Source organism: Aphelocoma coerulescens, chromosome 2 (genome assembly GCF_041296385.1).
Source record: "Aphelocoma coerulescens isolate FSJ_1873_10779 chromosome 2, UR_Acoe_1.0, whole genome shotgun sequence".
Lineage (NCBI taxonomy): Eukaryota > Metazoa > Chordata > Aves > Passeriformes > Corvidae > Aphelocoma > Aphelocoma coerulescens.
Window position 1 is genome coordinate 16,495,887 of NC_091015.1, and position 27,981 is coordinate 16,523,867.

At 40.5% G+C, this 27,981-nt stretch overlaps 2 protein-coding genes across 2 annotated transcripts; one reads left to right on the forward strand and one right to left on the reverse strand.

Moving 5' to 3' along the window:
• Positions 1–517: 517 nt before the first annotated feature.
• Positions 518–6,520, forward strand: LOC138106267 (patched domain-containing protein 3-like). Its single transcript, XM_069006574.1, has 4 exons — positions 518–1,379; positions 1,615–1,736; positions 2,712–2,857; positions 4,855–6,520. The coding sequence occupies exons 1-4, from the start codon at positions 648–650 to the stop codon at positions 6,426–6,428; spliced, it is 2,574 nt and encodes an 857-aa protein (XP_068862675.1). The 5' UTR covers positions 518–647; the 3' UTR covers positions 6,429–6,520.
• A 2,401-nt stretch (positions 6,521–8,921) lies between these two features.
• Positions 8,922–27,627, reverse strand: YME1L1 (YME1 like 1 ATPase). The gene is made up of 19 exons (XM_069006576.1): positions 27,418–27,627; positions 25,715–25,846; positions 25,113–25,278; positions 24,075–24,173; positions 22,487–22,596; positions 21,304–21,454; positions 21,105–21,212; positions 20,218–20,300; positions 19,229–19,319; positions 17,854–18,006; positions 16,361–16,493; positions 15,822–15,884; positions 15,222–15,334; positions 14,742–14,897; positions 13,801–13,952; positions 12,745–12,871; positions 12,572–12,645; positions 11,838–11,924; positions 8,922–10,705 (listed from the first exon to the last, which is right to left on the reverse strand). Exons 1-19 carry the CDS (start codon positions 27,445–27,447, stop codon positions 10,562–10,564), a joined length of 2,172 nt encoding a protein of 723 aa, XP_068862677.1. The 5' UTR covers positions 27,448–27,627; the 3' UTR covers positions 8,922–10,561.
• Between the last annotated feature and the right edge of the window lie 354 nt (positions 27,628–27,981).

The window sequence follows — 27,981 nt, forward strand, 5'->3', positions numbered from 1 at the left end:
CTGGTGATATTCTTGGGACTTGCCAATTGGAATTGCTAACCCTTGTTTCAAAGTCTTTTATTTCTTTCACTGTCACTTTCCCGTTTTATAAACCTGCACACTGAGAGAGCAAACACCGCAAGATGTGCATCACCGTCTGTGTTTTGCTCTCAGATAGAAGAAAAATGCCCAGTAGTGAAGCAACGACTGCAGCAGCTTCGGGGAAAACACTAAAAAAAGCCGATGATGTCTAGAGGATGAAATATAGGCGCGGGGCCGTGCCGGGAAGCGGCAGGGTCTGCACGGAGCCGGAACCAGAGCCAGGCTCAAGGCAGCGGCTCAGCACGGCGGGCGCTGCAAACGGGCCGGACCCCGCGGAGCCAAAGCCGGGGGGAAACGGAGGGCAGGGGGGACATGAACCCGAGGCGGGGCGCGGCGGGGAGAGCCTGGTCTGCCCTCCCGGCCCCCCCCGCCGGACCCGGGAGGCGGCGGAAGCCCCGCTGAGTCACGGCGGGGGCGGTTCCGCCCGCTGAAAAACGCGGTCCGAAGTCCTGAGGAGCAGAGGGCGGATTTGAACTCCTCTCCCTCTCCTCTCAGGCGCCGGCACAGACCGCACCGTCGGGCCCCGGCGTGGGACGCGCCGCCGGCAGCCCGTGCCCGCCTCGCCCATGGCGGGGCCGCGGGACCCCGCGGAGCGCTGCTCCTGCCGCAACACCAACTGCGTGGAGCGGCCGCTGCGCCGGCTCTTCGAAGGGCTGGCGAGCGGCGTGGCCGCCTGCCCCTGGCCCTTCGTGCTGGTGCCGCTGCTGCTGTCGGGCGGGCTGGGCGCCGGCTTCCTCTTCCTGCCGCAGCGGCAGGCGAACGACATCGAGGGGCAGTTCACGCCGACGTGGGGGCCCGCCAAGGACGAGCGCGACTTCGTGCGGCGGCACTTCCCCCCCGACGACTCGGAGCGCTTCTCCGCCCCGCGGCTGCCCTCCGAGGGCGCCTACGCCGCCCTCATCGCCGTGGCGACGAACGGGACCTCGGTCCTGGACCCGGCGGCGTGGGCAGAGGTGCTGCGGCTGAACGCGACCGTGCACGACGCCGAGTACGAGCGGCTCTGCGCCCGCACCGCCGGCGGCTGCGCCAGCCCCAACCCGCTGCTGTCGCGGTGGGGCGATGCGGGACCGCCCGCCCCGGGGAGCCTCCGCTTCCCCGTCAACGACAGCGTCTTCCTGGGGGCCGCGCTGGGCGGCGTGGAGACGGACGACGGGCGGGTGCGGAGGGCGCGGGCCCTGAAGCTGATGTATTACCTGCGGGAGGATGGCCCCGAGGCGCAGGACAGCCGGCGGTGGCTGGAGAGCTTCCTGCAGAACATCTCGTCCAGAGTGGCGGAGTTGCGCCTCGGCTCCATTCAGGTAACGCAGGGGCGGGTACGGCCGTGCGGAGCGGCCGAGCCCGAAATGTCCGGGCAGCCCCCTCGCCGAAAGGAAAGGAAAGGAGACGGTGGCGGGACAAGGCGGGCGGGCTGCGAGGGCCAGGGCAATGCTCCGCTGCCAACGTGATGTTTGGCCTTGCCTGCGCGTGTGTACAAAGACCACGAAGAAGAGGGAAAGTGCTTCATTGCTTCTTTCCTTGTTGTTTTAACGGCAGGTGACCTACTTCACCTCGCTGTCCAGACAACAGGAGTTTGAAGGAAATACCAAGAGTGTGATCCCACTCTTCTCCATAACATATTTCCTGACAATAACCTTTGCAGTCATCTCTTGCCTAAGGTAAAATGTCTCTAAGCTATGGCTCAGTGAGTAGTGATGTCTGCTCTTCTTTACCTCCCTCAGCTGGTTTCTGCTTTTGCCGATTGAAGGTGTTCTTGAAGCTGCAGACTTCCTGTGACAATTTATAGGCAAAATGTATTTTTTTGCTTTTTCTTGTCTACCTATGTGTATTTCCCAGCTGCTTAGATGGCAGATGAAAACCTGAACAAGTGTTCAGTACTTAGTTAAGGTTCGGGTGGATGTGCACTAGCTTCATAGATTCCTGCAAGTCTGGGTACAGCTTTAGTTGCTCTGCTTGCTAGTAGAATCAGAGGCTTACCTGCTGTCCACAGAGAACTTAATCTGCCCTTTCTTTGTGCTGATGGAAAGCGAACCATTGTACACTCAACAACTGTACATTGTTTGCGTCCTGTACTTCCAAAAGAAATTCTACTTGCAGGGTGAGCAGCCTGGTTTAGCGCTTGCATCAAGCATCATACCTATTAAAGCACTTCTTATGGAATGCTTGAACCAGTGCTCAGGGGCATCTTGGCAAAAAGGCTGGTAGCCAATCTGTCTGCTGAGAAAATTTCTCTACACAGCACTTACTGCCTGAAAGGTGCTTCCAATGATATGCTACAGCAAGAATTCATGAAAAATCAAAGAGCTGCTAGAAATTCACCCATTTTTTGGGTCACCCTAAGTCTAGTGTCACTGGTAGATCTTATGTATCCTTATTTTGACATCTCTTGTTATTGATGCAAAGATCAGTACACATCTTTACTCCTCCAAATATAGTTGGGCAGTGGTAATAATGTGTATAATGCCTCCTAGAGAAATTAATTTTATGCAGTGCTGACACCTGGGAACTCTGCTAGCAGCTTTCATCAGGAGTTCTTCTGAGAGAGGGTATCACTGTATCTGTGCACTTGTCATGCCAAACACATTGGTGAAGTATTCGACACATAACTAAGATATTCCTTGAAATATTTTCAGACTGAGCTGTATAAGAAATAATATCTGGCTTGCAAGCTGTGGAGTGCTTTCTTCCGGCTTAGCTGTATTGAGCAGCTTTGGACTGATGCTCTTCTGTGGAGTTCCGTTTGTGGTCACCGTAGCAAATGCACCGTTCCTGATTCTGGGTAAGTAGAAAAAGTGACTCAGATTCAGCTACAAAGACTATAAGTGAAGTTAAAACAACCTAATGGTGTCAGTCTTTTATGATGTGAATGTCAGATAATACAACATTTTCTCCTGAAGTGAGTGGAGGAGATACCCAGAGGTGCAGCCTCCTCAGAACACCTAAAGGCAGGCGAGCCCCTCAGCTCAGCTCAGCTCAGCTCAGCTCAGCTCAGCTCAGCTCATCATGCCCACAGCAGGACTGGAGATGGGTTCTGGTGCAGGGGCAGCTTTTCCCAGAAGACAAGGCCTGATCTAGATCCACTGCTACAGCTGGAAAACTGTAAATGAGACAGTGGTAAGGTTAGCACTTTCCAGGATTGTTCTAGTGTCCCTGGAAATGTAGCCAGGATGATTAATCCTCTGCAATATAACCTCTGTGTACTAACCAGACTCATTCAGCTACACAACTGAAGTGATGCACCATTCGTGCAAGCAGTCCTGCCCCCCAAAAAACCCAAGGAAGTTGGTATCATTGTAGCCTTGTTGCACAGACTGCTTAACAGCCTGTGCTGAAATTTCCAAATACTGTTAGATAATGTTGCTGCAAATTACTGCAAAACAAAGATCCTTACTGATCCTTACTGATCTGCTATATGATGTATTCGTGTGATGTTTTCTTGGGCTTGGTATAGTGCTAAGGAAAACACATGGAGCTCCCAGGTTGATAGAGCTGTGCATCATCCTAGCTTTCCAGTGCAAATGCTCCTTAGGGCAGGCATTGTTTCTTTGTTTCCTGCATAATTCCAATGCATTTTTTATTTACTTTTGTTTGCTCATCAATTGCAGTGGCTCTGACTATCAAAAAGACCCCTTTGTTTACCTGGGAAAGGGCTTAAGCCAGTCTCTTAAGCCAGATCTTCAGAAATAACATGCAGACTTTTGTCTTCCTTGCATTAAAGCAAACAAATTCTCAGTACATCAGAGGATTTGCTTTGAAGGCTGCTTGCTTTCTGAAGCAGCCTGGCTCGATGCCATCCAGTAGTACCTTGTGACGTGCTGCTTAATTCCTCTTTGAATGTTTACTGGCAATTGCCTGTTCAGGTAGCCAGTAGTGATTTCATCTATTCTTCTGTGCTTGACTAAATCTCGCTCCACTATTAGCGCAGCCCTCCTTTCCCTTTTGTGTGATTAATTTTCAGTGAATAGAAGAGCCCTTGACAACATGGCACAATACTGAAAGGTGTGGGATTAAAGTCTTGAGAGTTAGCAGAGCTGAGGGAAGCCCATTGGCTCCTCCTTTTTGAACTTCCTCTCACTTACTCTGGCATCTTAGCAAAAACCCAGGCCCAGGATCCAGGCTTCCTGGCAGGGTTTCCCAGGGATCTGGTGGGTAATATTTGTGAGTACATCAGTATAAATGTAAAGATAAATGAATAATAAATCGTGAGTAAGTGCTGAAAGATGAACTGGAGAGAAGTGGAGGACAAAGAGCATTAAAAAGTGAGCCACTGGAAAACGGGAATCACTCTTCTCCCGTGTGGTAGCAACTACTCTTCTGTCTTGTGAAGGCAGAACAAGAAATTCTTGGTCTAAGTTGCTGCAGTGCTGAAGAAGAGATTCCAGAGATAATGGGGGATGCTTCCAGTGATAAGAATAGTTGAGCATCAGAATATGTGATGCTTTGAAATCTGTCATCTGCATCAGGAGACACGTGGACATCAGCTACAAGATACTTGTCAGAGATGCAGTAGGTGTGCTCAGTCCTTCAGCAGAGTCAGTGGGGGATCAACAACTTACCAGGTCACCAGGAGGTGCTGAAAAATAACACATTCAGCTACACATGAAGGATGTGTTTTCCAGATTCTCATGTAAGTTGCATCAGCACTAGAGCAGTGTTAGTAGCCCAGCTTCCTTTTTCAAAATTTTATGCAGACCGAAATGTGAATAAGGTAATTTTGTTGGGTGTTGGTGGAAGCTGCCCTCTGCAGTGCAGCGTTAACAGTGTCTCCTCTTGCAGGGGTTGGCGTTGATGACATGTTCATCATGATTGCTTCCTGGGAACAAAGTTCAAGGAAAAAAGAGAAATCCAGTGTTAAGTCTCTGCTGGCCGAGACTTATGCAGAAGCAGCACTTTCTGTGACCATCACCACTCTCACAGATGTTTTGGCCTTCTTCATTGGCACCTGGACGGCTTTTCCATCCGTGAGGTCTTTTTGCCTCTATACGGGCACAGCTTTTGTCTTCTGCTATGTATATACCATGACCTTCTTTGGGGCTGTTCTGGTATTAAATCACAAAAGGGAGCAAGAGAACCGCCACTGGCTGACTTGTATGCGTGTGGGAGTAGGTGAAGATCAGGCTGAGAACTCCTGCTTGTACAATGCTTGCTGTATTGGCAGCTGTTCCAGGCAGCCATCTCAGCCAGAAGGTGAGCATCCAATGAGCATATTCTTTAAAAAGTATTATGGCCCTTTTATTACAAATAAATGGATCAAGCTGCTCATGGTGTTGCTGTACGGAGCATACTTGGGTGGCAGTGTTTATGGCTGTACTCAGATCAGGGAAGGCATCGATCTCCGGAATCTGGCAAATGATGACTCCTACGTTATTCCATACTATGATGATGATGAGAAATACTTCTCGACATACGGACCCAGGGTCATGGTTGTCATTACTGAGAGCGTAGATTACTGGAATGCGACGGTGCGTCTTGGCATTGAGAGCTGTGCACAGAATTTAGAGAACATTTCCTATGTAGATAAGAACCTCTCAGAGTCATGGCTGAGGGTATACACAGAACTTGCCAAACCGGCAAATATAAACAATAAGACTGACTTCTTTAATAACTTAACTGTACTGTTCAGATTTTTTCCAAGTTTTGAGTGGGACATAAACAAGACTCGGGATGAAATAGAAGCTTCACGTTTCTTCATCCAGACAGTGAATGTGACGTCAGCCATTGATGAGAAGAATCTTCTCAATCAGTTAAGAGAGGCAGCCGAGCAGTGCAGCATTCCACTGAAGGTGTATCACCCAGCGTTCATCTACTACGACCAGTACCTGGTGATAGTGCAGAACACTGTTCAGAACGTTGCCGTGGCTGCTGGGGCGATGCTCATTGTCTCCCTTCTGCTCATTCCTAACCCGTTGTGCTGCTTGTGGGTGACTTTTGCTATAGCCTCTGTTATAGCTGGCGTTGCTGGTTTCATGGCATTCTGGAACGTCAATCTCGATTCCATATCCATGATCAACCTGGTTATTTGCATAGGGTTTTCCGTAGATTTTTCTGCTCATATTTCCTATGCCTTTGTTGCGAGTGGAGAGTCATCAGCCAATAAAAGGGCAGTTGAAGCTCTGTCCCTGCTAGGTTACCCAGTACTTCAAGGTGCAGTTTCTACGATACTAGGAGTAGTTGTCCTGGCTGCAGCAAACACCTACATCTTTAGGACATTCTTCAAGATCATGTTCCTTGTTATTTTGTTTGGGGCTCTTCATGGTCTTGTTTTTATTCCAGTGTTTTTAACATTTTTTGGAAACTTTGGCAGATCACCCAATAGCAAATCTAAAAACCTAGAGCTTGAGAAATTATAAAGATTGTTCATTACTAAGTTTAATGTATTATAGTTTATATTTATTATATGTAGGTTCAATTGCAATGACTGTCAGGGAATATAAGACATGAAGAAAAAGAAGGACAAAAAAATAAACACAACAGGAAGCAAAGGCTTCAGAAGAGCCAGGCAAGAAAAATGACAGAAGAAATTAAAACTTACAGATTGCATTTGTATTTCTCAGTTTGTGTGTTCTTGCCTCAACATGTTAATGTTGTTAAATATTTTTTTGTGTTTACTGAATGTATTAAAGTTATTATAAACACTGACCACTGTGACAGGTTAATGGACTACATTACATGTTTGTCAGGATGTGTTCACAGTGGGGATGAGTGGACTGCATTTTCCACCTGTTTGCTTTGCTGGTGTAACTCATCCCAGTACTGAGCTGGAAGGCAGTTTTTGCCCAAGAGGCTCAAATCTGGGTGTTTTACAGCAAGATTACAAAGGGTCAGAACTGTCTCAGACTGCAATAACTCCTAAGTCCTCAGGTGACAAAATCTGCTTGTTCCTAATGCAGCACAAGAAACCCTTGGGGAAGACTCACCCCAAGCTGACATTTTCTCTTCAAAGCCTTTTCTTGGTGTCCCATTTTCTGACTAAGGTTGAACATCTGGTACCTTTAAGAAGTTTGTGTGTAGCTTCTGTTGGCTGCAGCTTGCAAAGGGATGTGCTGTAGGTTACTGAACTTGTGTGGACCTCCTGAGTAACCACCCTGGGAGATGCTGTGCCATGGTATGACAGGGCAAGAATTCACTAGAGAGAATCACACCCTGATTTGGGACAAAGTGAAAAAGCAACTCCAGTTTAAGCAGGTCAGCCCTAAAACTGTAAACCCATAAGTTCTATTCTGTTTGTCCTGTTATGTGTCAATAGAGCAGAGGAGCTTTCACTGAATAAGAGCTAAGAATATATGAAGTGGTCTTCTAACTTGTAGGGACAAGACAGTAGGTGAAAGGCAATTCATAATTTGTTGCCAAAATAATGAATGACCCATTGGAAATAAATGGATTATGGTAACTGATGTTTATAATTCTGGAAAAATTGGTGTAGAACTTATTAAACCATTCAGTCCAAATCTGCTGCTGTGGAGGGTTTCTTCTGAGAGACTGAGCAAGTGTGACAGGGTCCACCTCTGTTTTCTGTGATTTCTGGCCAGTTTCATAGACCCAGTAGACAGGGCAGGATCCTTCAGTTTCCTCCAGAACAGTTTTTGAAAGAGTAGTGAAAGACTGAAAACTCATATTAATCTTTGAAGTAATATACTTCTGAGCTCAATGTCAAAACCCAGTGCTGAAATCTCAGAATTAAAACTGGCAGCATTAAATTTCCAGGACAGGGCACTAACCACAAAACTAGATTTGGGAATAAACAAAATGAAACAAAACCCCAACCCCATGCACTAGAGTCCACCCTTATCCCATTAAATGTTTCATGGTCAATACCAACGCTCTAATGGCAAATGTTGCAGCCATTTATGCACTGATGATGCTGTGGAAGGAGCAGATGATGTTCTCAGGTTGGCCAACACCAGAGGAAGGCCTCTTAATAAACACCAGAATGTGAGTCATGCTTTTGGAAAGAGAAGGGAAATCTGCTTCTGGTGCTAGTAGAGAGAGTGGCCTATTTGAAGTGCATACTCTCACCTCTCATTGTGTTGTTTGGCCATGTTTTAGAAGCAAAAATAGCTTTCCTTGCTTCTAGTCAGTTTCCAAGCAGATCAAGAGAGCAGAAAGTTAGGAATCGTTTGATTGCTCTAACTTCACAGCCAGTTTAAAGGATTGGGATTTAGAAAACTCTTCTGACATTTCGCAGAGTAGGAAGCAGCCAGAAGAGCAGGCCACAACTTTCACTGGAAGTTTGTATTTCCTTTGTATTAAGCTTGCTGATAGAATTCTGGCATGCCAGCCTCAGGAACACGGAACATTCAGAATTATGTCTAAGTTTGAATTTCTTATTTTATGTGTCACTCTGCTTGTGACCACTTCAGACATATTTAGAAAGCAAACAGTCCATCTAAGCACCTAGCTCTGCCCCATTTTCAGCAGGAGGAGGCTGTTCCTACTTAAAGGTACTGAGATTATTCTCACCCTCTCTCCTGGGTTGCAGTGTATTCTATTACCATCCTCATGAGCTGGACTTCAAAGGACTTACCCCCCAAACAAGATCATTCAGTATAGATATTAGTAACTTCAAACAAGAGAAGTTTTTTTTGCTTCTCTTTCTAAATGCAAATTTGCATTATGTAGCTGGAAAAGATCCCTTTCAAGTCCCACTACTGAAGCAGCAATTGAAAATAGGTGTGAATTTCTAGGGAGAACATTCCCTAGAAATCTCATTTAGAGAGTGCAATTTTGCCATAATTCTTAAATTTATTTACAATTTTAAATGTTTTATACACCTCAATTTACATACTAGGGAACTTGGTATTACATTTTATAGCAATTTACAGTGAATAAACAGAAAACCAATGTGCATAATTAAAATTAACCTTTATTACTCCAAAACCAGATGCCAAATATGCAGTATATTTCTGTTGGCATATTTCTGAAATACATGTACAACTGTAACTAGTCAGCCTAGACACTTCCTATACTGTTTTATAACATTTTGACTCCCACGCTGAGCGGGATGTCACTATAGTAAGCTGACAAAAACTGGCAAAAAGAAAGTTGATCTCATTTTAAAAGGGAAAAAACCCCATGTGCTCTTACTAAAAAAACTAGGTTATAAATCAAGCATTACACTCAGAAAATTCTAAAATACTATGTTACTTCTAGTTTTACATGTAGCTACCAGCTTCCAATCACATTTATTGGCACCAGCCCAGCTATTTTCATGTCCAAGTATGTTAACCCTCGACATTTATATGCTAATACATGCCCTCTCCGCAACAGAAGCTTGTAATCCCACAAGGCTACAACTGATTGTGCAGAAGGATTATGATCAATATGTTATTCCTAAAAACCAGTTCCATGAGATCAGAAGAATACTGGCATATAATTGCTAGCCATCACTTCCACTTGATTGGAAACAGCTCTTGTTTTCAAAACCTTTTTTGTGTTTTCTTAGAATTTCCCGAGGTTTCTGTAAAGGTTGAAAGAAAAGGTTTTACTTCCCTACTTCTACCATAGAACAGAACTGGGAATGTTACTTGAAGTAACACATGCTTCAAACATTTTCTGAATTACTCTTCAGTGAGCAATGTTGTCCTCTTCAAAAAGATTATCTGTTGGATTATCAAACGCCTGTACATAGTATTATAGAAACTAGTTCTGTAGAATCTCCAGCAGTGTAAAAGCACTGTCATCAAAGCACTGTCATCTGTCTACTGCAGTAATAAAAACTTTAAGAAACTTGTCAGCAGCACATCAGAGGTCACAGGTATTTCTCTTATCCCTGCTATGGTTCCACCCAAAACATGGTCCAAAGAGGCTTAGATACGTTTAGCCTGTTGTTTTTGCATTAAAATTTCTCTCCCAGCCATACATGTGTATTTTAGCCCCAAGAGTACTGGAAACATGACCACTAATATTTTTGTCTAGCATGGTGCTCCCACAATGTAGCTTGTTCATCCTTTGAGATGTGTTGTTACATTTCTAAATAAAAAGCCTTTAGTAGTGATCTCTAGCCTCAAACAGAGCATGAGCAATAGCTACATGACATCCTAATGCTTTACATCTCAGTCTGTCACTCTCCTTAAAACATTCCAGAGCACATACTGTGGGGTATCACTTCAAACGCACATGTAGCAGCACGGCCCAGGAAGCTCTGCCAACACACACCAGTGTATCTGCATGTTTTTCTTCTCAGCTTCAACACATTTGATTGAATCAAAATGCTGAATTCAACCCTGAGATTTATCCTTCTGAATAACTTCTTGTGCGAAGAGTATAGGGAGCAGAGGATGAGGAACTTGCTTTATTTTGTGTCTTATTCTCATGAGACACAACAAATAGATGAGTAACAGAAGCTCACAAGAGACAGACTAACATTAAAGTGACACTAATGCCATACACACATCAGGAAGAGAAAAAAAGGCTATGCTGCGTAAGACTACGGCATTGCTAGATGTACATTCTTCAAATTATCAGTTACATATCCCAGAAGTTATCATCTTACTTCTAGTTTTTTCCCCTCTAGAACAATTTGGATTTCTTTGGCATCCAAAGTCTCATATTTCAATAAAGCTTCTGCTAAATTCTTGTGTTCTTTTGCATGAGTCTTCAGGATGTTCTTCGCTCGCTCATAGGAGTCCTAATATTAAGAACAGGTAGAAGGAGATTCTAAGACTTTAGAACAACAGTAAGATGCCACTTCAAAAATTGTTTCCAGGTAAATACAGCTTGAGACAAACATTTGAAGTTGGGCCTTATATTTCAAAGCTAGCACAGCTCCTGAGTCACAAAGATTTAAAATATAGCTGGCATAATTAATGAAAAAAACCAAACAGTTTATGCCACCTTTGCATTTTGCACAAGTAGGCATAAAAACAAAATCCTGAGACAAACCTTAGTATTGTTACATATGACTTACAAAAGACTTACTAGATTGGAAAATTCCCTGATTTTTATAACAAAATAGGTTTTTTTGCACTATGAGCAAAGCTACAGCATTTACAGATTGTTCCTCAAAGACTATCGTTTTTTAATACTTATAAAATTCAAAATACTATGTAGTTTTAGAAAGCTGAAAGCTATCAGCTACTAAAAGTCACCAGTTGCTGCAAGGAGATGCACAATGCCAGCATTGCCACCTTCAACTTTTAGTTCTATCCTGGTAGTTCTCACAAGGCCACGTCAGTTCAACAACAATTACAGCAAAAGGGTTAATCATTTAAATGTTACAATATAAGTAATTCTCCTGCCTGTACCAAACTAATTCAGATTACCAGAACAGTGATCAGAAAGGTCAGTGATTATCAAATGTTACAAATTTTCCTGAGTATCTGACACTGATCCCTGTGAGGGATACTGAAGGCCAACACTCTTGATCTGATACGGCCATTCCTGTGATTTTATACAAAAATACTCATCTTGGGAGTTATGAAATGTGAAAGTAACATAAAACATTCACATCTGTTCTAAAACAATTTGTAGCCATACTTTTCCTGTGAATAGGCAAAATACAAATCCTGACCAAATATAAGAGAAGTGTTAAAGAGTATATTAAAGAGTCCAATGCCACCAACTTGATTCACTCTACTTGTGCATGACAATCAAAAAAAAGTTTTGATATGCAGAGATTAAAAGTTGCAGCTACATTAAGTACTTGGGAATGCTTTTATCCACCTGTGTATTTTAACCTGTATACATTACTTAAATGAATTAAGCAATCAGGTGTTCAATTTATCTCAGAAGTATGAGAGTGGAGGGGGAGAGGCTCTTACCCGTAGAAGCGTCCTCACTTCCTGTTCAATTGCAGACTGGGTTTCAGGGCTGACTTTCCCCGTATCGGTGTAGGTCATAACACCAAGCTAAACAACAACAAAAATAACTTTATCTTGCTGCTGTTGCAGTCATACACATAAAACACTGTATGAGTTTCAGCACCTATTGCTTTTGCATGCAAACAAATAAGATCATGAGTCGAATGCCTGCTGAAGTGCTTTCAGCAGAAGCAAAACAAGAAGCCTATTCATCAACTATGTAGTTACTGCAGAATTCCATTTCAATTGGTCACAGTACAGATCCTAACTAAGTGCTTTCTTGCTTAAAAACCAAAGCAAAATGCCTAGACTACTGATACCTGATGGACAATAAACATGACTAAAGAAGCTTCTAAAGAAAGTCTAGAAAACTCACTGTTGTTACCTCCTTCACCCTCCCAGACTCAAAATTATCCTCAATTCCAAAACATCTGGCTTTATTATAACTATTTTCTGAAGATATTAGTAACTTTCAAGGCAATTTTGGAGTGAAAATCCTGCAAGATAATTTTTAAAACTGTCAAATATACAGGTTTTCTAGTTGAGCTCTGTATAGCAGACCAGGTCATAAAGCTTACTCTTTTTGTGAAAACTACTTACCTTAATCTCAGAGATCACTGAAAGACAAATAGCTTTAGCTACAGAATAGAACTTTGTTTTGCTCCATATAAATATTAAAGGATTGATGATACTACCTTCTCACTCATTCCAAATCGAGTCACCATCAGTTTTGCGATTTTAGTAGCATTGTCAAAATCACTGGAAGCACCTAGAGAGCAAACAGATCTAAGTTACATTACTGAAACCATGTTAAACATGCCAGTCCACAGCCTTGATCAAAAACTCTTTTAACTACCGATCAGCAGACCTGTTGTGATGTGATCACTTCCAAATATGAGCTCTTCTGCTACTCTTCCTCCCATACAGACATCCATCTGTGCAAGCAACTGGGATCTAGTTTCACTCCATCTGTCATTTTCTGGGAGCAAAGATACCTGTAAGATACACAATTGTGGTCAGGTAACAAAAACTGAAGAAATACTGAAGTAATCTCAAAAATATTCTTATTTATATCCAAAGCCGATAAAGATTTTATGTAACTCTTTGCATGCTCTGGCCTGCCCCTGGTATATGCATTCATCAGGTTTGCTTGGAGGTGCCCAGCTGAACCACTGAAACAGTCTCCTCAGACCCCGAGCATCACATCAATGTGGGCAACTTACACCTACTACCAGAAGAAACAGCACAACCTGTTCTATCAATTTCTCCTTATTCCTTGCACTTGGTCTGAGTACAAATCAACTTGCCCAGGGGATTCAGACCAATGGTTTTTTCATTAACCAAACACATTAACTTGAAAAAAGTTCAACAGGAAGAGACAGTAATTTCAAATTCTGTTCAAATGCTTGGCAGATAAAGGCAAAGTAGAAAAACTTATGGATATCCATGCTAAAAACAATACAGGTAACTGATGAAGTTTAAAAAAGCCACACTGGACAAAGAACAACCTAACAAAGGATGTCTGTGTTAAAAGTACAGCTGAGTTTCTACTTAACAGTCCTTTGGATGTTCTTCAAAATTTTGCTGTTGGGTGCTATTTTAACTGCAGCAGAACCAAACTTACTTGTATTTCTTTCCTTGTACATCTGAACTGTTATACTAGTGCACACTAACTTATTACAAAATGAAGAAAGAAGAAAGCTTTCTAACACACAGAAAAGATGACCATGGGTTTTCCGAGAGATTGCTCAAAACTGAGTATTTCAACAGATTACAATATTCATTAACATAATCACAGCAAATAGCATCAATACAAATTCCTCTACACCACCAAACCAACATAAAAATAAAACTAAACAAAGAAATATTAATAAACTAAGTCAAATTTAAAAATACTAAAAGAGCTGGATAAAGAAATACTCACATGTCCCAGTGTTGTTCCTCGTGTCATGATCGTGGCCTTGTTTATCGGCATCGCATCCTTGGTGTAATAGGCAATGATGGCATGTCCGGACTCATGGTAAGCAGTGATGGTTTTGTTCTTCTCATCAATTTCTACACTTCTACGCTCAGGTCCTTAAAAAGAGGAACATTAAATTAACCTTTTTGTACAGCTGGCCACCACAATCCACACATTACATACACTCAGAGCACAAAGCAGCTGAGGAACATGTCATCAAAGGGAACTAACACTTACTAAGTGCAAAACGTTTACAAGTCAGATTTTAATGTCTAAAAATGGACCCAAACATATTCTACAGACAAGCTGCTTTTAAAGGAATAGATTTAAAATGCAGTCTAAGTATCTTGAGAAAATGTCATTTCTTCTCTCAAGCATGAACAGACCAGATTTATAGTGGTTATGCCTGAGACAGTTAAGCTTTGTGCTACCTTATGAGAAGTTAAACAGAAGTCCAGGCTTCTGATCATAGGAGGGGAAGGATAAGAAGTCAAGCCTGTCTCTCCCTCTAGGCTGAAGTATAACATGCAGCATTTTTAACTTTAAAAATAGTATCAAATTTTAAAGAATGTATTCCACACTAGATTTTACAACTTTCTGGTCTCAAACAGTTCTACTCAAAAATAACTAATAGGAAACTTTATTAGTTAAAAAAAACCAAACAAACCACCCCCCCCCCCCCAAAAAAAAACCCCACCACAATAAAAAAACAAAGAGAAAAAAAACAAACAAAAACAAGCCACAGCCCAGCAATCCAAAAAACAACAGCATAAAAACTTCTCTATTTCCCTGTAAAAGTCATCACACAAGAAAGAAAACCTCTGTGTGAGGTAATATAACATACTTATAATACACACTATGCGTGTATTACAATATACATGTATGTCTTTTGTATAAAATCCTACCCATTAGAATTTTGTCCTTGGAGAATTCTAGTTCTTTCATGGTTACCATCTCTTTTCCATCAACAGCTGCCTTTAAGGCAGCTTGATTTACAAGATTTTCAAGCTCTGCTCCAGAAAATCCTACTGTGCCTCGTGCAATTATTTCCGGATCAACAGCTGTAGGGGGAGAAAAAAAACCAAAACAAAACCCTTTTATTTATTAGAGTCCATATGGCTCCTGAAATTTTAAGCAAGAATCATATTCTATTGAAAATTATGCATTAAACAAAAAAAAATCAATTTTAAAAGAAATTGAGCTTATTCTCAAGACACTATGAACTCTTAGCAACCAGAGGAAAACACGAGATACTAGACAATTTTTTTGTTCTCTTAACACAATAAAGCCACATGTGCTGATGGAATAAAGGACTAATATGACAGGGGCTGATCCAGTACAGAAACTGTTACATAAAAAAATAGTACAGTAAAATATTTACTTACATGGGTCATACTTGATTTTGTTAAGGTACCACTTCAGAATTTCCGTACGACCTCTTACATCAGGCTTGGGAACAGTAACTTGCATATCAAAGCGACCAGGACGTATTAGAGCACTAAAAGAAATGACAATTTAGTACACTGACTCAAAAATGCTGCAGTAAATTAATTAATGTATATCAAAGGACAAAAATCCATTGCTATTCCTATAGATATCTACATAGATTATGTCTCATGAACATACGCAAAGAATATATTTTTCTTACCTACTTACAAAAAGACAGATGAAAGCTATTTATTGCCAACTCATTTTAAAAGACTTTTTGCATTTGAACATTTTGCTTTGTGAACAAGGGATGCAGCTTTAGCAATTTGCTGAAAAACTTCCAGAAATTTTAAATGCTTAGAAACATATTAATTATTTCTCCATATTTAACTCTGCAACCTATTAAATGCCAAAAACTGGTCAATACACATCCTTTTTAAGAGGGAAAACTCCAGCTATGACACACTAATACTAGAAGACTATCACAGGCAACTTTGGTTTTGTTGCAGGTGTTTTTTACTACATGGTCTGTAAAACAATTAATGCATTACACTCACTTGTCTAATGCTTCAGGGAAGTTTGTTGCACCAATAATCACAACACCTTCATTTGGTTTAAAGCTGTGTGGAAAACAAGGTGAGAATTATTTTTGTTCTGGACACAGAAATTACAATTTTGTCAATAACTACTGCTACTGACCTCACTGGCCCATCAAAAACATGGTTTCACATGACATGTGATCCAAGAATGACCATGCTAACCCAGCAACTGGTTAAAAACATGCTCTAATATCAGTGTAAAACTTCTTCCTTTAGATATATAACCAGGCTAAAAAAATTGAGAAATTATTTGAAATAACTGCAGCTTCTGTGCAACTACAACTCAGAAGCTTCTATATTCTTTCCAACAAGGCCATTAATGCTACTCTTGTCAGCACTACAAAGTAGCTATAAAAACATATTGAATATATATCCTTAAAAGCATTACAAAAAAATTACACAAAACTTCAAAGCTGTCAAGAAGAAAAAGTTCACCCACATATCCAAAATACCAGTCAGTCAAGCACCTTCTGTGCCCTCAGAATCCATATATTTACCCATCCATTTCAGCAAGGAGTTGATTAATGGTCTGTCTTGAATAGGGGTGCATTGGAGATTCAATTCTCTTCCCACCAACAGAGTCCAGTTCATCAATGAATATGACACAAGGTGCATTTGCTTTTGCTTCCCCTGACAAAAGGAAAATAGCAGAAGGAGCCTTGAACCACACAAAGGAACAGACAGTATATCATGTAGTTTAGGACTCTACTGTTTCTATTATTCTTGGATTATAAAGTGTTCTATTAGACATCACCAAAACTGTCCCTGCTTTTAGCCTAAAAAAATAGGAAATAGAATCTTGATTCTCTGTATCTCTCCGTATTCTGTATCTCTCTGTATTTTCTGTATCTATCATTTCAAATACATATCTCCTTATCAGCCTATTTTTATCATGCTGCAAGAAATCACTAGTAAAATAAACTTAGAAACTCTTGTATTTTGTACGAACTCCCTACAAGAGTTTATTTTACAGGCTTGGATAGAGAGTATTTGCCTATTAAATAAAAACAATATGAAATGTGATGGGTCTCATCACTAACTTATTTTAATAGAACTTGTTCTTTTACAGTGAAGTGCTCACACTCAAGTTTACAGGTATTAAAACCACAAAAATGCAGTAATAAACATGAAGACCATCAGTTGGTACATGCATACCAGGACGCAACTCATCTCACCCAGCCAGATATATCTGTAACACTAATATTAATGTACAAGTCAGGTGTCTACACTTTGGCAGTCAACAGAAGGAAATGCATTTTTAAGGTACTACATGCCTTACATTTTGCATCCCATCCATGTGAAGCAAGTCACATTTTTTCTACAAATGCAAACTACTTTGTACATTGTATATATTTCACACTATCAATCTTCCATTTAAGAGGGAAGCTGGATTTTCTCCTCCCCAATAATATTTTCACACTTAAAATAGGAAGCTTCTTCTGTGAAAGTTATAAATCTAGGCATTCATTTTGAAAGTTTCGTTATAATGCCCTTTATTCTGAGCCTGTTGGTAGGTGTGAGAAAGGAAATCTCAGCTTACTGCTATGCTATGATGCCATAAAGCTCTCATTCAGACTAAAAAAAAAATCTAAAAATGAGGCCAGTAATTGAGAAGGTTAACACAATTTTTTAAATTTACAATTCAAATTTACAACAATTTATGTGTGACTAAATAAATTACAACCTCAAATATTCAATTTAGTTAATAGAACATTACATTTCTAATTAAATTACTACTTTTCTCTGTTTTAACATCAGTTGTAAGTTTTGCCCTAATTTCATGTGATGGTTAGGAAGATTCTACAAGTAACTGATGCACACAGAATTGTGACATTTACCTACACAATTTAAGCTTTATTTATTAGCCTTATACGCTATTACTTAATAGCGTATAAGTAACCAGAATTGTAACTAATCAGGCCATGTAAACAACGCTGAATACTTAATCTTGCACATGAAAAGATTTCAAACCCACAAATACTTCACTTACTGAACAGGCTTCGGATGCGACTGGCTCCCACACCAACAAACATCTCATCGAACTCTGACCCGGATGCGTAATAAAACGGAACGTCAGCTTCACCAGCCACAGCCCGTGCAAGAAGGGTCTTGCCAGTGCCAGGTGGTCCAACTAACAGAATACCTAAAAGACAGAAAAAAAAAAACCAAACCCAACAAAACCACCAAATCCACACAGTCTTATTATATGACTAGGTTCTTCCACGCATTAGAAGAAATCAAATCAGGTACACTTGGCTCCAAAAAGCTGTTAAGATCCCATTTCAGGTACTGCTCATTACTGCCAGTGTGAAGGAGCTTCGTGTAACAGATCTAGATACAATCCAATCCGTATTTAAGAAACAACAAAGACTTGTAAGACCATCAAAACAGAAGCCTGAAGTATTTTGCAAATTTACTGTTAACTTAAGCACCTGAATCTACAACAGTGTTTCCTTCAAACTGACGTTTTCCTGGCTATTTCTGTGGAACCTTTTTTTTTAAATTAAATCCTTCCAAGTTGTTGGGGAATAGAATTATTGGGATCAATAAAAGAACTGTGCAAGCAATAGGGCTGGAAGTTTTTAGGCTTGTGTGTGTGAGAGAGACTTTCCATGGGAAAGTCCCTGTGTGAACGTAAACAATCAGCCTGAGAAAAAACAGGGAGTAAAGAACTTGCAGCTGTGCTGTCTGGGAGTGAAACAAGGGAGGTGAGCACAAAATTCTTTTGATCATAACAAGACTGTGGAAACTTGCCAATGTAGGTCCAATTATGTAGAAATAGAAATGTGTCTTGATAAGCTTTAAGCCACTTAGGAGCTAACAAGCTGGTATACTGTATAAGTGCCTTTAGACTGCTAATAAATGGAGTTCATTTATCAACCATATTGGTTTTGGATTCTCTTTCTCGCTCTCCCCGCCGGGAATCCGGGCTCCTCGTCCCGCGCGGCTTCCAATACCAAGTAATTGTCTTTAAACAGTGTAGAGCACTAACAGGGAACAGATTTATCAGGTCGATGCATTTCAGATTCATGTGGACTTTCATTATGATCTTAATCATCTTTTTACATGAAAATATTTGTTTCTGAACTATCTAAAGCAGTTAGCAAGCACTAAAGGTGCTAAAAGCCATAAGGAAGAAATAAAGGTTAATAAACCCCTCTGCTTTACAGGAAAAAGTACTACTGTTTATTAGTTCAATAACTAAAAAAGGACACAGTAAATTTTGTGTAACCCCCAAATTTTCATTTGCATAATATATGAAAAAATAGTACGAAACTAGGCTGTAAAGTAGTCTTTCAGGACAGAACATGCCTCATAGCCATGGCTACACAGGATTTTCATTTCTGCTGAGCAATGATTCTTACCTTTTGGAAGTTTACCTCCTAATACAGTAAATTTGTGTGGGTTTTTCAGAAATTCCACAACTTCTTGCAATTCCTGTTTAGCTTCTTCAACCTATACATGAAAAACATGCCACAAATATAACTAAGCATTTATAAAATACTGCATGTTTTCGTAGGTAAGTTTTGTATTAGCAATTAAGTCCCTAATTGTGTATTGATCAAAAATACAGACAGAAAAAGATAAAAGTGTACCACAGACCTTCTGTGGATACCAATATTTAATTCAACCTATCCTTAAAAAGTTTGCAGGACTAAGTAAGCATAAAACTTAGTGAAGGAACAACCAAACAGTTCAAGACCAGATCTGACCAAAGAAATAAATACAAAGTCAAAAGTTCTATGTGGGGTATGCCCCATCACCAGCTGTAATACATCAAGATATTAGTACTATTAATTATAAAGAGATTAATTCTATCTGTTTGTCCAAAGGGAAGGAAAGGGGGAGGTCCTCATTTTGCCACTAACAGTCAAAGAACAGCTGAACAGAAAAAAAAGAGGTATCCCATCAGCAGTGACATGCCCACTTCTTTCTGGGAATCTCCAGATCTCCTATCCTAGTAACATCACCTGAAAGAGATGGTACTAAGAGAGAAATGATCAAATGGCATTATTATCTTTTTGTACTAATTAACTTCTGCAAAAGGTAGATTAACACTGATATTTGGCCTGCCATTTGCTATTCTTGCCTTTAAAACTGTTATTCAACAAGTGGAGAGTGCACCTGTTAAAAGGTATTAAATGCCACAAAAACAAAGTAAAAAAAGAGTGGTTAAAACCTTCCTTCATCTTGGAGTGGCCAATGCATATAAAGATTCAGTTCATACAAAGAAATCTCCTGAACAGAGTAAGACATTAGTTAAACATCAGACTCAAAATGATCAGTTAAACATCAGACTCAGTTAAAACTTAGTTAAAACAAGAACTTGCACACATTTTACTTTTGATCTTACCCCTTTAACATGTTCGAAGGTGACATTTTTCAACTGGATTGGATCAACTGCTGCATCAAAGATACTTGATGTTCGAAAGCGTACTAAGAGCAAACAGCAGACGACGAACAACAAATTTATACACAACGTCATTTCATTCCGAGTGCTGCACCTGAACGCATGCCGGTAAGACACTGACCTTACACCTGCCCTTTTGAAAGGGCATGTGTTCATTTACAAGTGTCCACCAGGAATAAGATCTACGTTTCAAAAAAAAATCTTTAAAATATTTGCAATCAATTCAGTGATATGCCTTTTAGACACGTGTAGTACAGAAAGCTCTTGATCCAGAAGCATGTACACAAAGCCAGAACTTCTCCCTCAGTGTTTCTGCACATATCCTAACGTTCTTGAGACCCAGGTGGTAACTTAGCATCAAGCTGAGTATCTCCAGTTACATTAGCTCAGCCTTTTGATTGTTCCATTATTTCCAACAGATTTCTCAAGATGGCAATTTGGCAATCCAAGTTCCCAATTGCTATAAACTAGGCTGGGATTACAAACTGAAAAATCAAGCCATCTTGCCTACAGCCGATCTAGGTAAAACATCATCTAAACTGAAAGACAAATACGTAACTGGTGACCAGTCTGATTTCTCTGGTTCTATGTAACTGTTTCACCAAAAGAAATAAAATAATTATACTGACAGAGAACATTTTTGTCTTCATAAACATTTTGTCACACTGTCATCTGAAAGGCTGTAGCCAGAAGCAGCAAATAATTCTTAGGATAACTTTTCAGTGTACTAATGAAAACCAATCATAATGTCAAAACATATTTAATTTATGCTAAGCCTACTGGAAGAAACAACACGAGTGAAACAGTGTGGAAAAAAAAAGTTAACTAACCAGCATCAGAAAAGGAACCTTTCCCAGGTAAAAATGATGAATATATAGCAAGATAAAAACAAAGAACGAAGAGAAAGAAAGAAAGCAAACGTGATCTTCTTAAGGAATCTGTAAAAGAAAACAAAAACATATTTAACATGGGCTAAAATAAACTACTTTCTGATTGCAAAGACAAGATATGTAAAGTAAAACAACTTACCAAGTGTTTTTTGCAGGAATACCTGTGCTTTCAAAAAACCTTCTGCAAAACCAGTTTTAAAAGCATCCTGGTGTGCCTCTGGGATATTTTTTGTTTTCATTAGTGTGTCTAGGTTTTCAACGTCAATTCGTCGCTTTCTCAGGATAAAACCCTGCAATATTTTACATAGCAGTGTTAGTATACACCAAGTTTGGATAAACAGTTAACTTACCACCTGGCTAACATGGGCGATAGGAAAAAATTAAAATTACAACACCATATAATTCATGTGCTATTGGGTTAGTTAGATGGTACAGGCCAGCAGCCTGAGTGTGGAATCCCAATGGTTTGAGCAGGGGCACTCCCATTTTTGCTGAGCCAATCAGCTTTGGAGCCCTCCTGGATCCCAGTTCCAAACTGAAAACACAGCCTAAGACAGATCTGTACACAGCCAGCTTTATTCACTGGATTCAGTGGGATTTACTAGCTTAAGCTTTTTGCTTTATTTCCAATTGCAAAATACCTTTGCAAGTATAGTTTTGATGGAGCTTAAGTAAATACATCTCATATGCCCTATCAAATTTAAGAGAAGCCCTGCATGCAGCTAGCTCTGGTTTATCTTCATCCACAGTACACCTAGTCCACAGATTAAATAAACTACATATGCCTAGATGAAGAGTTAAAAGGTAATTTACACACACAGTTAAATCAGAAATCATAATTGGCCTGACTTCTGTACAAGCAATTAGAAGCAAAGAGTACCCAGGTTAAATTGGTTTCATTAGTGCTTTTCCACCCCAAACTTGGATAGTTATCTGCTGACTTGAAAACACACACTCTTGTATGTTAAACTAGATGTATTTCTGTTTTTAAAAAAAAAATCCTTTGACTTGAAGCTATTTTTAGTTTCAAAGTCACAGAAATAAGAGTATAAAGAATTTAATTTCTAGACTTACAACCATAGTTATATGCTGAAACTGCTCTCCTAAAAATTCAAATAATCTTATTACTGGTGATATATGAAGCAAATATATGTATTAATAAGAAAAAACAATACATTGCCATTAGCTCAAGTTTCAAAATTAGGAGATTTTTTTCATGCTAGTGAAAGAAAACACCCCTGGTAAATTCTGAAGGTTCATTCAAGAGAAAGAGATGGTCTGAGTAAGCCCAAAACAACTCCATAACCGTACTTTGTATTTACCTTCAAAATTGAAGAAAGTGAACTTTTTGGTTCTGTGAATTGATCAGATGTTGACTGCAGACGTCTTGCTCTTGATCTCAAAGTCTTAAAGTTCCGTGACTGTATGTAAACTTTAAGCAGTAAAAATAAACAACAGTTAAAAACTAATAATTACTACCACTACAAAAAAAAAGCCTTAAGAAATTTCAGAAACTATTATATGAAAGAATATGGAATATAATCTTCCCAACATATCCACTGTACTGTAAATGGATAGTTATGTGATCACAAACCCTATTTGTAGTCTGACCTTGCAAGCAAACTTCTGTTTCACATTAAATTTTATGTTAAAATAATCAGGAGTTCATGCTATAAATTATAGCTAATTGACCAACTCGGGGAACAGGAGACATTCAGACAATTAAACCCAGGCAGGCTGACAAACATTAAACATTCAGAAGCAAATCCAGAAGGATGGGAATAATGCTTTGTCTAAAAGCTCTGCTGATAAGGTGCTCTGAGGAGATCTGGAATGGCTTCAGTGTGCTGTTACCTTTGAAATTGACAAAAGAAATGAGACCACTTAATCCCAGTGAGTTTATAGCACTCTTAAATCATCTCCTACAGCATCAGAAACCTTGTGATGGACATCTTACCACCAGCTAAGAATATTTATCTTCTTTCACTACTGTGTTTTAAAATAAACACCAATCCCAGTCAATTATATTGCCTTCACTAAGTGTTTTGTTGTTCCGTAACAGCACTGGATAAAAGGAACTTCTGGAGCTGACCTTTGAGCCCTGTTCAAAAAAGGTCTAACATTTGATCAGGTAGCTCTGGACCTTGTCCAGCTCAGTTTTGAATATCTCCAAGGATTAAGATAACCAAATTTCTCTAGACAATCTATTTCAGAACTTAGCCATTCTTGTTTTGAAAATTTTCAAAGAAATTTTACATGCTTTTACTTGGAATAGTTGCCTCTTCTTTGAAGTGTATGTGAAAAGGGGAACTGATAAAGGTTTAACAGCAATTGGATCACTCCTTGCCTTCTATTCTCCTAACTAAAACCTCAGATCCTTCAGCCTCCCCCCTACATTAAATGCTTAAAAATCTGCACCCTTCCTTGTGACCCATCACTGGGCTATCTCCATGTTGTCAGCGTTTCTCTTCAGCACAGGATACAAACATAGATATACCCAGATGTAGCATTAGAAGAACTGAACTGAGGACAGTACACGAACTTCCTGAACTCTTGATTATGTTTTCCCTAATGCTGTCAGTCACCAAACCCCTCAGAAAATTCAACTGGATGAGTACTGAATTCAACATATTTATTGATTCAAAAACAGTCAGTTCATCTATGGTCTTTCAAGAATATGATCCACAAATACTGACATCTTGGAACAACATGGTGTTTACTAAATTCTGGAAACATACTATTCGGATGCAAAAATAACTTCATGTTTTGAAGTGTTAATATCGACATCAGTTTCTCCTGGAAGCTTACTGGTATTTCCCAAGTGACACCTCTACAACAAATGCAAAAATACTTTTCCAGAATAGAAAAATACTATAGTGACTAAAACCAGTGTAGTTTATTGCTTTATACCTGGCCAACACCGAACATCTGAACAAAAATTTTGGAGGGGATTAGGATGTTGTCTGTACAAACAAGATGAGCGTAAAGCACTGAAAACATCCACAAAACCTGCAAAAAGATACAACGAAGTGTAAATACACCCTTATCTTAAACGGCAACTCAATATTACTTCTTGCACAGTTTGGTTTTTTATTTTCTTAAATATTAATTCTATTTTATTACAGTCCTCCAGGCATCTTTAATTAAACAAATTACCAGAACATCTATCAAAGCTTTGAAGCATTTCCAACTATTTTGTTCACCTTCAGGTAACTGTCACTGAGGGGTTTTTTTTTGTACCTCACAACACAATGCAATTTAATATTTTTTCTTTAATAGAAGCCCTGCAATATTATTCTTAATACTCTTTCTCTCTACTGCAATACTATATAGGCAGTATCTCAAATGCCAGCTATATAGTTATTTTTCTAATACATTCTTAAGCATTTACAATGGTCTTACTTCCTGCATTTTAGACTAATTCCAACAAAACAGCTTTACCTGCAAGGAACCACACTTGTCTATTTCAGCAATGAAACACTCTACATGGACTGTTAACAGTTTGCCACCTTGAACTCCTTTCTAATTAGAATCTTTGTGTAACATTGCTTCAAGCAAAAAATTAATAACAATGTAAACCAGAGATGTCTATGACATAAGTAGATTAGCAAAATCTAATGTCTTGGTGAAACGAACTGGTGGAAAAATTCACAGCTCAGGCTCATCATTAAGAGAAATGCACTTGTACTACAGCTGAGTTCAGAAAAGTTTAACAGCAACCAACTCAAAATCTGAAGAAACAATTTACTGAATTTTCTAAATTTCCTGAGTTTCAAAAGCACCACTCTAGAGACAATATATATACAAAAAAATATATCAATACTATTTTTATTAAATACATTTAACTACAAATTATCTACAGCACAAGAGATTAAACTAAAGAATAACTGTATTCACCTTTACAATTTAACTCTCACCAACTCTCATAAACACTTCACTTAAACATACCATGCTTATTTTCAAAGAAGGACTGAGCAGAGATGTGTGATGTGTGCCATTGCGAGGAGACTTTGCTTTCTGTACAGTAGCCAGGAAGCAGCCTGTTCACCAACTCTCTGAACTGGTTAGCTTTCAAATCAGACAAACCCAGATCTCTTAAATTTTTAAGCACAGACTGAAAAATAGATATAAATGTTCAAAATTTATGTAAGATTACCTTGGGGAAAGATTACTTTACGTAAGATTACTTTAGGGAAAAAAAATCCCAGCAGCACCAAAAGCAAATATAGATTAAAAAAAAAACCAACAAACCAACCAAACAAAAAACCCCCACAAAAACCCAACAATGGAATCACAACACAGTGATGAGTAGTACAACCCATGCTGATTTCCAGTGTTCTGCAGTTATTGAGAGATTCCATGATTTTCCTCCCAAAAACGTGCTTAGTTACAAAGCTTGTAAAAAATGCATTGAAAAAAAAATCCTGTTTTGTTTAGTCCCATTACATTATTTTATAGACCAGTAGAATATTACAGTCACTCCCACTGATATTATTCAGATCTAAGTTAGTTAAACCCAAAGCATCACTTCTTGAAAAGGTTTTTAGTACCTCACTCTTCTGAGGATCATGCTCTGGGGAGGTGTCCCTTTGAACAGGCTTTATGGATGCTTTGCTGGCAGACGTTGTGGAGCTTTTTGGTGAATGAAAGGCATTGATTAGGTGACTCAGAGGAACAGTAGCCTGGAAAAAAAAAAAAAACAGATAAAGACTTAAGCTTGTTTAAATTATTTAAACGTACTTCTATTCCAAATTCTGACTTGCAACTGCGTATCTTGTACACTGCCTTTTAACTGAGGTCTTAACTATAAACTACATGACTTCAACACCACAGTGTTAGCTGATACCTCTTTTTAAGGAGAAAAAAAAAGAAGTTTAAGGATGTATGACAGATTAGAAACTCATATTTTCATCTGTAAAGCAATACTTTTATAACTTGAATTATCTATACTTTTTCCTGCATTATTAAAAGCTATTCCCAAATTTTGCCTTTAAGTTTTTTTCCTTGGGAACCCACTTTCAACTTAAGGATCAAAACGTAACTATGCAAAGCACACAGTCAAATCTGCAGTTCAGCAGCATTCAGCCAACTCCACCTCATGAATCAGTACAGAAGCCCAGGTGCACCACGTATCAGGGCTCCTCCTCTTAACATGACTACATCTCTTGTGAATACAAGGTACAAATAACTCCAGCAGCTCTGAAACTCCTCATTCTCAGTACACATCACTAGGAAGGAGCTGAAACATAACTGGCTGCTGGAATGATCCCTGATTGCAATACCTGATTGAAGCTTAATTGGGTACGTCTTTGAATGTCCTTCTGAAAGGACTACCATCTCTGTGTTGACTAGACAGACAATCAAAAGACACAATGCTGGGAGACATGAAAACTGCCTCATAATTAATTGTCTAAAGTTATAATTAGACTCAGAGTTTGTGGTAAAACCATAAAGCCTCTAGAGGTCAAAGCCAACACCTCAACCACTAACCAGACTTTCCATCTGCATTTAGCGCTCTGGTGAAATGACGCATTCCTAGGAACATACAAATTCTTCCATTTGACTACTCTAATGAAAGCCATAAATACATTCTCCACATATGAAAAGAACAATCAAATTGCGTTGTGGAATAAGACTATCACATACTGATACAAAACTTAAAAATAAAACCAAAACCACTGGTTACGATCAAAGTCCATAAAACTCACCAGTCCCATCAAACTCACTGTCTAATTAACGATGTCTTCCCGATTGCTTTCGGACTGTTCTATACAACAAATTACCGACAGCTTTCCCTCCCCTAACGCTTCTAACTCACTTCCTTTTGGCTTTCACAACACCCCGTTAAAATTAACAGCAGTTTAGTAACACACATCACCACCCCTTGCTTTTACTACAAAAACAGATACTAAGAAACGCCATCTATGGTTATTTCGTCATTTCAGACTGCTTTTACTCTTTATAAGATTTTATTGTACCTTCCTCTCTCCTCCATGTAAGCACTTTTTTTCCTCGATACGGAACCCAGGCCGCCATGGCCCCCACCCGATCCTCTCCCCGCTGCGGCCCCGCTCACGCCCAAAGCCCCAGGAACGTGGCAGGCGGGATGTCGGCTCCTCCCGCCGCGGGCCACAACCCCCGGGCCCTCCGAGCGCCTCCGCCCGGACACGAAGCGAGCCCCCGCGGGAGAGCAGGCCCGGGGCGCGGCGAACCGCGCACCGCACCGGGCCGGGGCGTCCCGCCATCCCCTCACCTGGGGTTGCACGGTGGAAAAGGAAAACATCCTCCCGGCGGGGCCGGCGGCGGCCACAGGCGCCTCTACCGCCTCCCAGCCCAGCCAGAGGAGCCCGCCCGCTGTGGCCGCCGGCGGCTGAGGAGGCCCCGAGGCTCCGCTCCGGGAAATGTCCGCCCCGCGGCCGCGCTGACCGGGCCGAGCCGCCCCGGAAGCGGCGGGAGCTGAAAGAGCTTCCGGGCCGCCGCCGCCCCGCGCAGCCGCCGCCTCGAGGCGCAGGCGGAAGAGGGGAGCGGGCGCGGCCGGGGGTGCGCGGGCAGGGCCCAGCGGGGCGGGCAGGGCCCAGCGGGGCGGGTAGGGCCCAGCGGGGCGGGCAGGGCCCAGCGGGGCACCCGCTCTCACCCCGGGGCGGTGCAGCTGCCAGAGGGACCTGCCCCTGCTCGGGGTCATCGCCCCCGGGTGTTGTCCCGAACGCGGGCTCGTTAACCGGCGCGCAGCGCCACTTCACACACCCAGGCGAAGTATTAACAACTTTTATTCTAGTTTGCACAAAGTAGGGACATAGGTGGTAACCCACGAAAGGCT

What these genes read in the sequence shown, in the direction of transcription:
- YME1L1 (XM_069006576.1), bottom strand. Translation starts at nt 27,447, where the DNA reads ATGTTTTCCTTTTCCACCGTGCAACCCCAG. An exon ending in CTTCTTTGAAAATAAGCATG is followed by an intron (nt 24,174 to 25,112) that starts GTATGTTTAAGT and finishes ATCTTTTTGCAG; the next exon opens with GTTTTGTGGATGTTTTCAGT. An exon ending in AGGTTCCTTTTCTGATGCTG is followed by an intron (nt 20,301 to 21,104) that starts GTTAGTTAACTT and finishes GTTTGCTCTTAG; the next exon opens with TACGCTTTCGAACATCAAGT.
- LOC138106267 (XM_069006574.1), top strand. Translation starts at nt 648, where the DNA reads ATGGCGGGGCCGCGGGACCCCGCGGAGCGCTGCTCCTGCCGCAACACC. An exon ending in TGCGCCTCGGCTCCATTCAG is followed by an intron (nt 1,380 to 1,614) that starts GTAACGCAGGGG and finishes TTTTAACGGCAG; the next exon opens with GTGACCTACTTCACCTCGCT. An exon ending in GCAGTCATCTCTTGCCTAAG is followed by an intron (nt 1,737 to 2,711) that starts GTAAAATGTCTC and finishes AAATATTTTCAG; the next exon opens with ACTGAGCTGTATAAGAAATA.